The sequence below is a fragment of the Propithecus coquereli genome, unplaced genomic scaffold (assembly GCF_000956105.1).
Source record: "Propithecus coquereli isolate 6110/MARCELLA unplaced genomic scaffold, Pcoq_1.0 Scaffold85, whole genome shotgun sequence".
Taxonomy (NCBI): Eukaryota; Metazoa; Chordata; class Mammalia; order Primates; family Indriidae; genus Propithecus; species Propithecus coquereli.
The window spans coordinates 4,681,101-4,698,691 of NW_012154729.1; the positions used below are offsets into that span (position 1 = coordinate 4,681,101).

General features: G+C 35.2%; 1 protein-coding gene across 3 annotated transcripts in view; it reads left to right on the forward strand.

The window, feature by feature from the left end:
* NTN4 (netrin 4) overlaps nt 1–17,591 on the forward strand; it is a 105,983-nt gene that overhangs the window by 43,478 nt on the left and 44,914 nt on the right. For all 3 annotated transcript variants that reach the window (XM_012663999.1, XM_012663997.1, XM_012663998.1), the window contains exon 4: nt 16,144–16,270. In XM_012663999.1, the coding sequence (XP_012519453.1) occupies nt 16,144–16,270 (127 nt within the window). The remainder of the gene's footprint in view (nt 1–16,143; nt 16,271–17,591) is intronic.

Here is a 17,591-nt window from a genome sequence, read left to right on the forward strand (position 1 = left end):
GCACCACTACCAGGCATGTAACTTAGCTGGCATAGTCAGCTCTCAGAATTCCTGAAAAGCAGTAGTTCCATTTATTTCCCAGATTAGGCCCTAGTAGGCATTAAAATTTAACAGAATACAGGAGCATAGTATTTCCATATACTGAATAGAGGCAAAAAAAATCATAGCTATAGCACATTTATCTTTTAGTTTTTATAATTTAATTCAATTCAACTTAACAAACCGGAAGTAGAAGGGAACTTCCTCAGCATAATAAAGCTCATGTGTATGAAAAACTCACAGCTAATATCATACTTAATGGTGAAAAAGTGAATGCTTTCCCCTTAGGATCAGGTACAAGACAAGAATGTCTGCTCTTACCACTTCTATTCAACATTGTACTGGAAGTTCTAGCCAGGGCAATTAGGCCAGAAAAATAAATAAAAAACATCCAGATTGGAAAGGAAGAGGTAAAAATATCTTCATTCACAGATGACATAATCTTAGATATAGAAAATCCTTAAGAATCTACCAAAAAAACTAAAAGAGCTGCTAAACAAGTTTAGCAAAGTTGAGGATACAAGATCAACATACAAAACTCCGTTGTATTTCTATACACTAGCAATGAACAACCCAAAACTGAAACTAAAACCAATCCGATTTACAGTGGATCAAAAAAAAACACATAGAAGTAAATTGAACCAAGTGCTGGACCTATACACTGAAACCTCTTAAAGAAGATCTAAATAAAGGGAATGAAATCCTGTGTTCATGCATTAGAAGGCTTAATATTGTTAAAATGGCAATGCTCTCCAAATTGCCTACAGATTCAATGAGATCCCTATCAAAATTCCAACTGCCTTTTTTGCAGAAATGGACTCCTGAACCTAAAATTCATGTGGAAAAGCAAGGGATCTCAAATAAGCCAAAACAATCTTTAAGAACAACAACTAAGTTGGAAAAGACTCACACTTCCCAATTTCAAAATTTGCTGCAAAGCTATTGTAAACAAAACAGTGTGGTACTGGCATAAGGATAAACATATAGATCAGTGGGACAGAGAGTTCAGAAATAAACCCATACATCTATGGTCATCTGATTTTCAACAAGGGTGTCCAGACTATTCAATGAAGAAATAAGAGTCTTCAACAAATGGTGCTGGGACAACTGGATAGCCACATGCAAAGGAATGAATTTGGGCCTCTACCTCACACCATACACAAAAACCATCTCACAATGGATCAAACACTTAAATGTACAGCTAACATTATAAAACTCTTAGAAGGAAACATAGGTGGAAACATAGGTGTAGATCTTTGTGACCTTGGATTAGCAATGGTTTCTTAGATATGACACCCAAAGCATAAGCAAAAAAAGAAAAAATAAATAAATTGGACTTCATCAAAATTAAAACTTTTATGCATCAAAGGACACTATCAAAAAAGTTAAAAGGGAACCCACAAAATGGGAGAAAATATCTCCAAATCATATATCTGATAAGGTTCAAGTATCCAGAATATATAAAGAACTGTTACAACTCAACAAGAAAAAGACAAATAAACCAATTTAAAAATGGGCAAAATATTTGAATAGACATTTCCCCAAAGAAGATATGCAAATAGCCAATAAGCAAGCACATGAAAGATGCTCAGCATCATTAATCATTAGGGAAATACAAATCAAAACAATGAGATACCATGTACATCCATTAGGATGGCTGTAATCAAAAAGACAGACAACCCAAAAGTGTTGGGGAGGATGTGGACAAGTTAGAATCTTTATACATTGCTGGTGGAAATGTAGAATGGTGCTGCTGTTGTGGAAAACAGTCTGGCATTTCCTTGAAAATTTTAATATAGAGTTTCCTTATGACCCAGCAATTCTACTCCTCGGTACATACCCAAGTGAACTGAAAACATGTCTACACAAAACCTTATACATGAATGTTCATAGCAGCATTATTCATAGTAGCCAAAAAGTGGAAACACCCAAATGTCCATCAATTGATGAATGGATAAACAAAATATGGTATATCCATACAATGTAATATTATCCAGCCATTAAAAGGAATGAAATACTGATATTTGCTGCAACCCGGATGAACCTTGAAAACATTTTGCTAAGCGTAAGAAGCCAGACTCAAAAGCCCACATATTGTATTACTCCTTTTATATGAAATGTCCAGAATAGACAAATCCATAAAGACAAAATAGGTCAGTGATTGCCAGGTACTAGGAATTAAGGGAGAAGGGAGAGCGTTTGCTTAGTGGGCATGAGGTTTCTTTTTGGGGTGATGAAAATGCTCTGCAATTAGTACTAATGATTGCACAACATTTTCAATATACTGAAAATCAATGACTTGTACACTAAAAGGGTTAAAATAATGAATTTTATGTTATATAAATGTTATCTCAATAAGATAAAAATCAATAGCTAAAAAAAATACAAAATGAGCAAAAACAAAAATGCAAAAACATGGCTGGTTATATAGAAATTTTACAGAATGAATATATTTCCTTTCAAGTCCCAGTCATCGAACTGGCTGATTTAAAAAGCAATAGCTTTTGGATGGATGGTTATTGAAGAAAACCAATTCTTTCTGTAACTGTGGCTATTGTTTCTGGCCATGTACAGATGACCACAGGTTTCTTTTTTTTTTTCCCAAAAAATTTAGGGTATACAAGTGTTTTTTGTTATGTGGATAAATTGTATCATGCTAAAGTCAGGGCTTTCAGTGTACCTGTCACCAGAATAGTGTTCATTGTACTCAATGGTAGATTTTTATCTTTCTCCCCCATTCCTAGTTTCCAATGTCTATAACTGCTCTTTATGACCATATATACCATTAGTATAGCCCCCAGTTATAAGTAAGAACATGTGGTATGCTTTTCCATTCCTGAACTACTTCACTTAGGATAATGGTCTCCAGTTCCATCCAAGTTGCTGCAAAAGACATTATTTCATTCCTTTTTATGGCTGAGTAGTACTCCACGGTATATATATACCACATTTTCTTTATCCACTTATCAGTTGATGGGCACTTAGGTTCATTCCATATCTTTGCCATTGGGAATTGTGATGCAATAAACATTTGGGTACAAATGTCTTTTTTATAAAATGACTTCTTTTCCTTTGCATAGATACCCCATAGTGGGATTGCTGGATTGAGTGATAGGTCTACTTTTAGTTCCTTGAGGAATCTCCATATTGCTTTTCATAGCAATTGTACAAGTTTACATTCCCATCAACAGTGTGTTTGCTTTCCCTTTTACCACAACTGCACCAACATCTATTGTTTTTGTTTGTTTGTTTGTTTGTTTTTACTTTTAAATAACGGTGATTCTGACAGGGGTAAGGTGGTATCTCATTGTGGTTTTAATTTAATTTGCATTTCCCTGATAATTAGTGATGTTGAGCATTTTTTCATATGTTTGTTGTCATTTGTTTATCTTCTTTTGAGAAGAGTCTGTTCATGTCTTTTGCCCACTTTCTGTCGGAGTTATTTTTTTCCTTGCTGATTTATTTGAGTTCTTTGTAGATTCTAGATATTAGCCCTTTGTTGGATATACAGAAATAAAACCATATAGCTACAATCAACTGGTTTTTCACAAAGCAGACAAAAGCATACACTGGGGAAAGTACACCTTATTGAACAAATGGTGCTGGGAAAACTGGATAATCACATGCAGAAGAATGAAACTGGATCCCTACCTCTCACTATACACAAAAATTAACTCAAGATGGATTAAAGACTTAAATATAAGACCTGAAACCATAAAAATTCTAGAAGAAAATGTAGGAAACTCTTCTAGACATTGGCCAAGGCAAAGAATTTATGAGTAAGATGCCAAAAGCAAATATAGCAACAACAAAAATAAATAAATGGGACTTAAATTAAACTAAAAGTTTCTGCACAGCAAAGAAAATGATCAACAGAGTAAATAGACAACCTACAGGATGACCACAGATTTCTTCATGGCTTTGTATTCCGATATAGTTGCCAAACGAGCATAACTTTTTAATAAATCAGTATTTCCACCTTGATCTTTCATATGAGCATACTCAATAATGAAGACTATATTTTACAAGATTCGCTGAGAAACAAGCACTTTTCGGTTGCGAAAAGAAGTATCTGAATGAATTAATTTAACAACTAAAAATTATGTAAGGAGACATGCCCTAGCAATTGGCTTCTTGTACTACATTCAGGGGCTCATTTATCTTAAACAAGTCAACTTTTGTACCACCCTCTGCACTGTATAGAATACTGAGTGACAAGCAAATGGAGCTGTTAAGAAAGAAGGAAAACAGTGGGAAATGTGAACTAGAATGAATTAAAAAAAAAAAAACTTTGTAAGAGAATGCAAAGTATTCTGTAACAAGGAGTTTTCCTTTAAAATATCCAGAAGCTATGGGAACACATCGAGCAAATGAATGTCAGTGGGTGAAAAGTACTTAAAAATCCTCACAGCATTTCTAATAGAATTTACCTGGCCCCCAGCTAATTATAAAAACTCATCTAAATCCTAAAAGACATTAAACAAAACCCCACAAAACCTTCCTTCAGTCTCATGTCAAATGCTACTTGACAGATAAGTTGCTTGCAAAATGAATTCTACTCGTTTTTGCTGTCAGTTTCTCAGGTTCTTGCCTAAGAGTTTTAACAGCATATTAGGAGTTCTAAATTGTTGATTTCACTTTTGCTATCTTTTCTAAAATTACTAAAATAGATACTAAGAAATTGAAATTGATATGATCCTCTTCCCCCTCAAAAAGACTGTATTATAAGAAGTTATTTTAGGTGTTTGTGGGAAGGAGAAAAAAATACTCCTAATGACATCACTGTTCTAAACTGGAGCTTCTAATATTTTAGGAATCTCTTGGGAGTTCTGTTCCCTCTTCTGCATCGATTTGCTCTGTGACCTTGGGAAACTTTAAGGATAAACAGACGAGTGCAAAGTAAAATTATGAAAACAAGACTCTTAACCAAGATCAAATGAAGAACAGAGGTGGAGTTTGTCAAATGGCTATGTAGCAACTGCCCTAGTAACTGAACCTAGTGACCAGGTAGCAATTTGGATTGAAAGAGATTTCAGATTACTTGGTTGTGTACTGAGACAGTTTCTTATATATTATAGAGAAGAACCGCAGCAAAAATCTGGTGATATTTGTCAACAATCTTCTTTTGCTCCATATTTGCAGCTGAACAAACTGTGGCTCTTACTGAAAAGGAGCCAGTTTGATATTCTAAAGCAATGAAGTCTTAGATACACTGAAATAAATGTTTTAAAATCAAAGTGCCTTACTTTATTGCTATTGCATACATGCAATAGCAAACTGGCCCATCATTAATTAATGAATTAAATACATCTTTGACACATGTTTATCTTATATCTACATAAGAGTCATTACTTTCCTTTTTAAAAATTTATCTTTTAACATTGCCATTTTTTACTCTCCACGTGTTACCTAAAGTTTTTTTTTAAATTAAGAATACCTGAGGATTTACTTCTAAAAATAGAATTTTAACATGTTTTGTATAATGAGTTTTGAATGTCTTACTTTTTCACAAGATTTGAAGCCAACTTTGTATATACACTAGCGCAATTTACTTGTGGGATCTAGTCAAATAAATATATCTGTTGGACAGAAATCATTTTTAAAAGCCTAGTAGTCAGAAATAATTTTTAAATAATAATAGAAAAAATTAATAGCAGTAGAAAAAAATAGTAATAGTAGAAAAAAATCTCATAAATTGGTAATAGTATGATCTTATCTAAATGTAATCTTCATAAACCTCCTGGGCATTACAATTCTTAATCCAATGCTATTTGCATTTTTATGGCAGAAATATTTATTCCAGTCCTTTAAGGGAAGATAAAGTACCTGGTGATATTGAAAAGAGGAAGCCAGTAGAATTAATCTTGTGAAAAAGTAAGACATTCAAAACTCATTATACAAAACATGTTAAAATTCCATTTTTAGAAGTAAATCCTCAGGTATTCTTTTTTTTTTTTTTTTTTTGAGACAGAGTCCACTGTGTTGCCCGGGCTAGAGTGCCGTGGCGTCAGCCTAGCTCACAGCAACCTCAAACTCCTGGGCTCAAGCGATCCTCCTGCCTCAGCCTCCCGAGTAGCTGGGACTATAGGCATGCGCCATCATGCCTGGCTAATTTTTTCTATGTATTTTTAGTTGTCCAATTAATTTCTTTCTAATTTTAGTAGAGACTGGGTCTCGCTCTTGCTCAGGCTGATTTCCAACTCCTGAGCTCAAACAATCCGCCCACCTCGGCCTCCCAGAGAACTAGGGTTACAGGCGTGAGCCACCGCGCCCGGCCTTCAGGTATTCTTAATTTAAAAAAAAACTTTAGGTAACACGTGGAGAGTAAAAAATGGCAATGTTAAAAGATAATTTTTAAAAAGGAAAGTAATGACTCTTATGTAGATATAAAATAAACATGTGTCAAAGATGTATTTAATTAATTAATTAATGATGGGCCAGTAAGGCATTACAAGCAGTTCAAAGGAAAATTCAAAGAACCACACATATACAGGCAAATAAAGAGTACTAAAGTATGTGAAGGGCAATGATGAATTGCATTGTAACAGACACAACTGACTTGCATTTCTACAGAGAAGAATTATTTGCATTATTATTAATTTTCTACAACTTATAGAGCTGTAAAATAGCCCAATGATAATAAAATGCACACATAACCTAGAAGGATGTGCTAGACAGGACATTTTTTTCTTTCTTTTCCTTTTCTTTTTTTTGGCAGAGAGGCCCATTTCAGAGTCTCAAAATTTTTCCTGACAGCAGGAATATGATTTGTTAATTAGGGAAATATGCAAAGAAAGGAAATTCTGGTAGTGAGGTTTCCCAAAAGATGCTACATGTGAACCTGAAGTTCATAGTCATAAATAAAAGTAGTCCATATCCCTGGCCTCACAAAAAGAAACAAGATTTCTTTTGTTCTGGGAAATCGTTATTCTGAAGAGTAAGAGAGAATCCTAACTAGAATTACTGAAGAACCCAAAATTTAAACTGTCTTGCTCTCTTGCAAAAAAATCCTATTGAGCCAATTGCATATTTTAAAACACTGGAAATACTTTAAAGCCTTCTTTCACTTGGCTTTTTAAATGAGGTTATTTTATTAACACTATTTCTAAACTCAAAAATGTCTTTGCAATTTATTTGAAAGGCCCAAATTATGCTTTGGGTGGATTTAGGGGAGTTTATTTTTGCTTTGTTTTCTTTTGTTTTGTTTTTAGATAATCATCTAATTTTTACAAAAGGGGCCATGCTGTAGGTTTTAATTTAGGTTATGAGAGCCCAAAACTTGATTTTAATTCTTAGTTCTAGCTGTAATACTATAAAACAAAGGTGTATTGAACCACGACTATAAGCAGTCTTGGAATCAATGACCATAATTTTAAGTATACAGATGTGGTAGCATTTGGAAATTGTGTGTGTGTGTGTGTGTGTGTTTAAATACTCCTTCAACTCCTAATTTCTTATGGCAAATAGCATGCATAATGACAGACTTTCACTTAGATAAATAAATGAAAAGCTTTGGAGCATACTAAATTTTATACATGAACAACTGGAAATAAACCAGCAACCTCGATCTGAATATTTACCTGAGTCATCAAGCTATGCACACTGTTCTCACTTAGTATTCTTCATATCCTAAATTAAAACTAAGTTATCACACTACAGGAAACTGCTATCCCTACCAGCTCACATTTAATAAGGGCAGTAAATAACATAAAGGAAGTACTATCTTTATAATTAGAGTTCATTTACATTCCTGTTGACATCTCTGTAAATTTATTCAAAGGAGGTTCTGATAAGGACTTGTTAAGGCTTGCAGTGGCCTGGAAATTCCCCTAGGAGGCATCAGAATTTTCAATGTGCAGATAAAAATGTTTTACAATGAACCAATGACTATCTAAAAGTATTCTCTACCCCTACTTGCCCTGAGCTTATTCATGCCGGGTGTGGGAAATTGGGGCCAATCTTCCTGTATTCATCTATCTTCGAAGCGGCTCAGCTTCTTCCAGAGGAATAAAAACAGAATACCGGTGAAATGGCTCACTGTGAGTCCAAACCAGCCTTTGTGCTGAAGAGCTCTTTAAGGACAAATTGTTTGGGGACACGTTAATTTTATTTAGGTATCACCCTGAAGAGACTTGGCCAAAGTGGACCCCTCAAAATCTTTCTCACCAGGGTCCTATAACAGCATAGTTTAGGGGTTAAGATAGGGACTCTGGAGTCAAACTCAAGCAGTCTGACTCCAGAGTAGCTCTGCCACTTGTTGGCTTTCTGACCTTAAACTCTTTGGGCCCTAGTTTCCTCATTTGTGAAATTGGGCAATAATTATTATACCTACCTTATAAGCTTTTTGTGTGAATCAAGTGAGTTAATATTTATAAAATGCCTAGAACAGTGCCTGGTATGTAGTAAGTGCTGCTCGATGTTCGTCACTGTCACTATTGTTTGTATTACTTATCATCTCCATGACTGACCCAGTGTTCCTTGGGCTTACAGTATATCTCCCAGAGATGACCACTACATATGAGAACATACCCACCAACATGCCTTGCCCAGGTATGAGCCAGCAAACCTTTTATAGGAAGCACTCTGGACAAAGCTGAATATGATAAACATCTGAAAGTATCTCATTCCCAATTCAAATTCATAATTAGCACTCTGCCTTCTTGGCAGTTTTTAAAATGGGACTAAGCTCAATAACTTAAGTTCTCAATGCTCCATTAAATATATGAAGTGTCGTCGGGCGCGGTGGCTCACGCCTGTAATCCTAGCACTCCGGGAGGCCAAGGTGGGAAGATTGTTTGAGCTCAGAAGTTGAAGACCAGCCTGAGCAAGAGCAAGACTCCGTCTCTACTAAAAATAGAAAGAAATTATCTGGACAACCAAAAATATATAGAAAAAAATTACCCGGGCATGGTGGCACATGCCTATAGTCCCAGCTACTTGGGAAGCTGAGACAGGAGGATTGCTTGAGCCCAGGAGTTTGAGGTTGCTGTAAACTAGGCTGATGCCACGGCACTCTAGCCCGGGCAACAGAGTGAGACTCTGTCTCAATAAATAAATAAATTAAATAAATAAATATATGAAGTGAAATGAATGAAAAAACTAACACATATTTATTAAAAATTTATTATATGCCAGTTACTAAGGATTCAAAGAAATTCAAGCCACTGTTTCTTCCCTGCAAGGGCTTACAGTTTAGTGGAGAGTGGCAGGTAATGTCTGATTCCCAAGCAGTGTGTTAAATGCAATTTTCTTATGAAATTTGCATTGGCTCCATTGGTGCTTTTTTCCAGGTCTGTTGGTCAGGACAGGGTCTTGGCAAATTAGTGAAATTAGTAGGCACAGTTTGTCTTCAGCTCCTTCCCTCTCCCCTTGAGATATTCCCTTTCCCTCCCGCAGGAAGTCCCTTCTTCCTCTAGGCAACTTTGAGTCCAGTTCTAGGATTGAGAGATGATTATAATCCCTGCTGACATGTTTTTGCTAATAATTTAAGGATTTGCCCCTTCTTAGGGTAAGTTCCTTTTTATAAGGAGCTCCTGAACTTAAAACACCATTCTAGAGTTAAAGGTATGAATCTCTTTAGGAAGAAGTTCAGGCTACAGGCTACCTTGGAGGAATGAAGTCTCTTAAGTACTGGCCAATTTTCATTCTTTAATCGTAATTGTTTTTACCCTATACCCATTTTTATTTTATTGTCTATGCTTTCTGATAAGAGCTATTTTCTCTAGTGTTCAAGTACAGACCAAGGAATGAACTGCAGAGCTTTTCATTCTTGCTTTATATATTATTGGGCAAGGGTTTAGAACACTCAAGCTTCAACCTATTTTGCCCCATTCTGACAGTTTGTTTCAAGTCCTCCTTTTCACCAAACTCAATTATTATGCTTTATTCACCACAGAAATCCTATTTCTTATGTTAAATTAAAAAATGCAAACCTTTAATGGGAAAAAGGGCATATTTTATTCATTAATGTAAGAACATGTTTTCATCACAATGCTTTCTATTCAAAGGTTGTGTCATAGCATTGTTGTGCATGTTTTTGTCCTGCATAAGAGGAACAGATTCTAACAGGTTGGCCTGTTATTAGAATTTATCTCTTTTTATGCATTAGAAGTTCATTCTTTTAAAAGTTAATCCTTTTTTCTAAAAGGGAAATACTATCTCTTTAGAAATTAATCAGTTTTCGCCTTCACATTTGGTCTTAATTGCTGCATAGCATTGTTTCACTTTCTAAATCATTTGTCAGAGCTAAATAGAAGTCCATGAATTGCTGCAGCTGTCTTTAAGTGGGTATTTTTCTTTGGTTCATAAAATAAACACTATTTATACCCCCTTTTTTTTGTGTGAGACAGGGTCTCGCTCTGTCGCCCAGGTTGGAGTGCAGTGGTGTCATCATAGCTGACTGTAGCCTCAAACTTCTGGGTTCAAGCAATCCTCCTGCTTCAACCTCCTGAGTAGGCGGGACTACAAGCACATGCCACCATGCCTGGCTATTTTTTTTTTTTGTATTTTTTTTTCCTAGAGACAGGTTCTCACTGTTGCTCAGGTGGTCTTGAACTCCTGGCCTCAAACTGATCCTCCCGCCTTGGCCTCCTAAAGTGCTAGGATTACAGGTGTGAGCCACCAAGCCTGGCCTGTGTCTCCTTTTCACAAACATTTTTTTAAAGTTTCAATGATGATATAAAAGAATATTCATTTCCCATTGGAATTAAAAGTTATACAGCAATGAGTGAAAATAAAATCATGTATGTATAAACAATAATGGCACAATAACACACAGAAATTACTCGATTTATGAAAGTCATGAAACAATAATGGCACAATAACACAAAGAAATGACTCAATTTATGAAAGTCAAGAATTTCTGAGTAGCTGTGAAACAAATCATTTTTTTCACTAACTTTCATTGTAATTGTTAGTAGGACATGAACAACAAGAAAGTCAAACAATAGTTGCTGCCTTTTTTCTTGGAAAGCAATTGAGAAGCAAATTTTATCAGACATTCCTGAAAGAATTTAGTTAACGCGAGTACTTCAAAGCATTAACCAGGTTGATGTTCTGATTTTGTAATTTCATTATGGTGAATGTCTGTGGTAAGCATCACTAGATGATAAAGGGCATCTTTATTTGGGGAAGGAGCTAGATAATATTTAGTCCAAAATTACTTTAGTCACAAGCAGTGGGAAACATGCAGTAGAGAAGGAAGAAGGCAAAAGGAGAGAAATAAGAAAGACTCTAGTTTATTTTAGTTGAAGTATAGCCCATATAGACAAATGAAAGTCCATCTTCAGAGACTATTAATGTTTATTTACTTTTCCATTTGTGTCACATTGGGTAGTGCCTAAAAGAGTAAATATTCCCTTAGCTCTTCCTTGTTTGATGTTCAGATGATTCCAGAAATGTTCTGCATTCGTGAGGTGGTGACAGGACCCAGCTATCTGTCATTTAGTTCTTCTCTGATAGCTCAAAAAAGACTATGAGTAGTTGCCTGCAACCAAATAGTATTTACGATACATAGAAACAGGCCATGGTATCATAGAGACCCCAAAAGTTGTCTACGCCAAGCTTTCATCTAATGTTTAAATATTCTACAACATCTTGATAAGTGTCTATCCCATATGCTTGGCCCCGTCAACCATCAGACCCCCACAGCCTCCTGCCATGGCCAATTTACTCAGCCACATAATTTCTGACTACTGAAATCCTTTGGCCCCAAAAGGAACAACAATAGAAAAGCAGCTTTTCTACGTTCCTTCCAATGATGGATCTGAAAGATAATAATTTCCTCATTTTGTCCCCTACATAAATGCTTATGTCTATTGCCTCAAATATAAAGAAATGATACTTTCTCTTCCATGTCTATTTGGCTTTAATATATGATAAATATGCTAACAATGACTGTCACTAGTCTTAGCATAACAGGAAGATTTATGAAACTCATAGAATATCCAAAAGTCTATATATCTCATGTGTAATTAGGAGTTGTAGTTTTGTTGTTAAGGTAAATTCTCATTTTTCTAATTAGACAACCAGACCCTACTCTTCTTCAACTAAACCTTAAGTACATAATCTCATTTTCCTGTTCTTTATCTAGTTCGTGTTTGTGTACCAAACAAGAGCTATGTTTAACTTGTTACTAAAGTTTCCTTTTTCTGTTTTTTTTTCCAATGAAGACCTAGTTTTACTTGCACATTTTTCAGGAGCATCAAATAGTGGGTGATCTTTCAAGCTTGAACAGCAACAGTTGTATCGCTGAGGAAGGATTTCTTGTTTCAAATTGTCTAGGTAATGATTTACAGCTATTTTTGGTAATTCTCAAAATGACAGCTCTTTGAATTTTTCTGTGTGCAGAAAAATTTGCTGGGCTAGCATCTTTCAGACCCTGGGAGGTTCATCCCAATCCTTGGCATGTGGGAACAAGGGAATGCTCTGAAATTTTTACTGCAGAGGGAATTGACCTGTCCAATATTACCTTGTGATACATGTGAATGTTTGATGAGGTTACCCTAAATGTCTATGGCCTTCTGAGGCCTGGAATCTGTGGGCTAGGATGAACCTATGGGTCGGGTGAAATTATATACAGGTCTTAGGCATTTCAAGACCAAACCTGGTAAATTGAACTTATCATGGTAGCTCAACTCCTCTAAGGAAGACTAACAATACTTGGCAGCACCTGCCTTTACATAGTATTCAATAAATGGTTGCTAAAAAGCAGACAGGAAATAAGAATTAACAACCTTTTCAAATTCTGAATATTATCAGAAAATACATGTGGGTGTCACTGGCTATTGAAAGGCATAAGCTGGGGGTATGAACATGGAAAAGAAACAGTAAAAGGTGAAGGGGAAGAAAGAACATAACAGGCAGTCTAGGAGGGGGGTAGAAAGAATTTTAAAAAAAGAGAGAAGAGGTTGGGTGTGGTGGCTCGCTCCTGTAATCCTAGCTCTCTGAGAGGCTCAGTGGGGAGGATCGCTTCAGGTAAGGAGTTTGAGAGGAGCCTGAGCAAGAGTGAGATCCCATCTCTACAAGAAACAGAAAAATTAGCTAGGCTTAGTGGCGTGCCTGTAGTCCTAGCTACTTGAATATTCCTTTGGGGTTCTTCTTGTCTTTGCTGCCTAAGGAAAATCCTGTATACTCTTTAAGACACAGCCTCAGGGACTAGAAGTTTTGTACAGATAGCACTTATTGACCTCATTCTCTAGCATATTTACTTTATACTCCTTAACATTTTCTCTAATGCCTCCTCAGACAAAACTCCATATGATCCCCTTAACACAGTGAGGGAGTCGGGGTAGTTTACTAACTCTAGTTTTATCATATTATTTATGTATTTTTTTATGTATTTTTTGCTTGTTTTTTGCTTGTTAGCTTGTTTTTGACATGTTGTCAGAGTTAGGCAACTAGAAAACTGCTTTTCCTACTAATGTCCATTGTGCTACTTCTGTCAGCTACATAAAGACGCCGCCTTCATTTTACTAAACTCTTCAACCTTGCAAGATTCTTTCTACTCAGTCATTTTTTCCAAAGACTCCATTTTGTTTGAAATCAGCATCTAATACTACAAGTAAAACAGAAAATCATTAGCTTTTACTGAGTTTTTTTTTTTTAAAAAAACTTACCATGTAGAAGTTATTTGATAAGAAAGAGTTTCTACTTTTTCATGATGAGAGGGAATACTGAGTTAAAAAGATTTAATAAAAGCAATGGGACTGAGGTATCTCTACTTCATTTACTTTATATACAAAAATGCAAAGGCAGATATCCAGGGGCAAGATATCTCACTTTTAAAGAGAAGTAAAAATTGAATTCCTGCAGCTCTCCAAATTTGAGTGCAGATTTGTCAGTAGAGCTTGCCTGGATGTGTGAATGAGGACGTATAGTGAACTCTTATAACTCCATGGGACTTCTGTTATATATGGTTCATATCAGAGATTGTCAGGAAGAGAAGCCCAAGAAAATAGGCTTTTATACCTTGACTCATACTTTGGCATTTCAAGACCAAAAGCAGTGAACTGAATATAAAATATTAGTTGAGTTTCTATAAAGAAAATTAACAAGAATTTTTGCAACATCATCTTACTCCAAGAAGACAATCCTACCCTCTTTTTAAAAAATCTGTATCTTTACTAATCCCTGAGAATTAAAAGGCCTTCTATAATTTTCATTAAGCATGAAAACCTTACATTACAATACAATGAAATGAAATTTAGCAAGATGGCCACCAAAACATTGTTTATGAAATTTTCCAGATTACAATTCTTAGGCATCATATGGTTCATTCACAAGTAGCCTGCAGTCCTCTAAACCCTGTGTTTAATTATTGCACTTGAACATTATGTGAGCATAAGACTCATAGCAGTCAATAATACACTTGGATAATTGCATTTCCAGAATGTTCCACCAGTGGAACCAGAGATGTATATGTTAGGAAAGTATTAAAAGAAAGGAAGCCCTGGATGAAATGACACAACTCACTAGCGTGTTATCTTAGGTCAAGCAGTAGTGCATCAGTGTATTTGGTCTGGCTATTTCCAGGTTTGTTGAACTTTACTTTAGGGACTTATTTTGGTTTGGCCACTCTGAGTACATGTCATTTTTCGTAGTTTCTTTTTTGTTCCAATCAAAATATTTTAGGTGCGTTGAAATAAACTTTGCTCCATGTTCTCCTTATACCTTGGTTCATCATGTTTTCTTTGCCTGGAAAGTTTCTTCCCTTCTGCCTGCTAGAAATGCTGCCCATCTGTCAAGATCCAGCTCAAATCCCAGCCCCTCTCATAAAGCCCCCCCCAACCACCAATCTCTGGTGCTTTCTGCATCCTTTGAATTCCAGTGTCATTTTGCTTATTAGGCATTTATTTACTGTCTTGTTTCTCTGTTATTTTTTTTCTACATAAGTCTTTCTTTCTCCAGCTACACTATACTTCTCTTAAAGACAGAAAGTATGTTTTGTAATGCTTTGTATACCAAACATGGCCTAGCACAGTGACTCTCCCATGTAGATATTCATTAAATATTTGTTTACTGGTTGATATAATGTTACCTTTATGCTGAATTACCTTTAACACTGTTTCTCAAGGAAAAATAAACCTCATAGATGCATATTTATGAACCCCATTCCAAGCTACTTTGCACACCTTTCATTTGTACACACATGATATCATGTACCAATAAATGCATCTTGGTATGGGAATACATAACAATTTTTAGTCACTAGGAGATAGTTCAGATGATCTAAAATATTAATTTTTAGATATTATTAGTGAGATAATACAAAAAATATTAAAGTTCTCATGTCCCTAAGAATTCTACTGAAGTATTTCTCTCTATGAGAAATACTATTTAATAAACACTAAACTACTCAGAAGTGTGGGGTCAAAAAAAAAATGCCAAGTCATTAGGACAAAATGTATTCAAAGTCTTAACAATATACATATTTTGACCCTTCAATTTTTCTTCTGGAAAATACATTCAAAGGAAATAATTAAAGATGTGTACAAATACCTAACTATAAGGATATTCATATAGCACTGAACATAATATATAAAAATATTTAAAAGCCTAAATAACAATAAAATAGGTGACTGGCCAAATAAATTATACATAATACAAGTGAGCCATTAAAATGTGTGTTATACAAGAATATTTAATGAAATGGCAAGATATTCTCAATATATTACGTGAAAAGAAGTTTTAAAAACACAATATAATTGCGTTTTTAAAGTACTGAAAATACATGCTCCAAAGGTTGATATTAATGTCATTTTGTGATGAGATTACAGATTTCTAAACTTTCTGTAATGAAGGTGTATTACTTCTGTGTAAAGAATAAAAAAATTTTAAAATATTAAAAATGTACTTAAATGCTTAACCAGTACCTCAGAAATGTTCATTGAGGTCATATATCCTATAGCCAAGAAAACATGTTACTTAATCTGTTGAATTAATCACAAGACAAACTAAAGAAAAGACCTCTTTTCTTGATTGCTAACTTTAGAAAAGTGAATGAATGTCACATTGCTAAAGCCAACCAATGAGAGGAGATTATGGGAAGAGTGTTCTTCCCTAGCATCATTTGTGCTCATAGCTGTTAATTAATGTCGTTTGTAGGTCCATGGGAAGTGTATGTGTAAGCACAACACAGCAGGCAGCCACTGCCAGCACTGTGCACCACTATACAATGACCGGCCCTGGGAGGCAGCCGATGGCAGAACAGGGGCTCCTAAAGAGTGCAGAAGTAAGTAACAAGCCCACGATACTCAAAAACCTTCTTTGTAAAGTAAACTTATCTGTGGACTCTATATTGTCTCTAGAAACACAATGTAAAGTGGTGGGTGACAAACACTATAACCCACACAAACATAGCCCATATCACTGCCCACTATGACTTCGACCATTGGAAATAATTACTGTTTGCAAAGTTGGCAATATGACTGTTTTGCCAAGAATGTGTTGCCTATTGCTTGGACACTTTGTGAGATCTAAAAACCCTCCTTGAGAATTTGACATAATAAAATCATGAGTAGACACAAGAGTGTTTGAGGATTGTGGTGTACAATTACTCTTATAGCTGAGATATTGAATTATAAACATGAAAATAGGTATCTTGAATTTAGTTCTCAAAACAACCCAATAAAGCAGATGACATTAATCCTCTTTTAGAGATCAGGAAACTGAGGCTCAATAAGATTAAGTGACTTGCCAAAGTTGGCAAATAATAGTCAGGACTAGTCTCAGACTCCAAATTAGATACTTTTTTCCACAATATCATAATGCCTTTCTTTTCACTTATGATAACTGCAAATGATGAATGAAATTTGAAGTTAAACTGGTAGGTCAAGAATGAGATCGCCCTACCAGGATTAACTTTGGGTTTGAAGTTGGAGATTAAATAGGAGGTTAAAAAATATGAGAACATGAACCATTTTTTGCTTTGCCATTTAAAATGTTCAGAGAAATGCACATGCCCATAACAATGTTTACACTCACAAACCTCTATTTTACAAGGATTTAAAGACAAGTACTGTGGGTAAAGTTGTGAGACATCTCTTCCCATACATAATTTAGAATCATAACTGATTTGTTTTTGTTTCCAGGAAATGTAAAGGATTTCCCCTAAGCATAAATCTTAAATTATCTTATAATATACTTCTTAAAGATATGAATCTGGTCAACATATCATAACACATCAAGGAAACAATGAAAAACAATAGCACAAATATTTTCAAATACAGTTGACCTCCACAAAAAAGTCTGGATTCTTATTCTAAATCACTCATCAAGAGAATCTAAAGAATTTCTCCTAAATTCCTAGAATGCCTTTCTGGCCCTGTCCACAGAAACCAACTGCACATCTGAATACATGTAGAACACAGAGACTTGTCACTGGATGCTATTGACTTGATAATCTTAGAAATGCCTTTGAGAAATTGTTGCATAATAAACACTACAGGCCTCTTATATAATGAAATCGAGGCTTTTATAGGAGTCTACCATACACTCACTAATACAAGAACAGCTGAAAAATAGCACTTCATGAAAGATAAATCAATCTACCT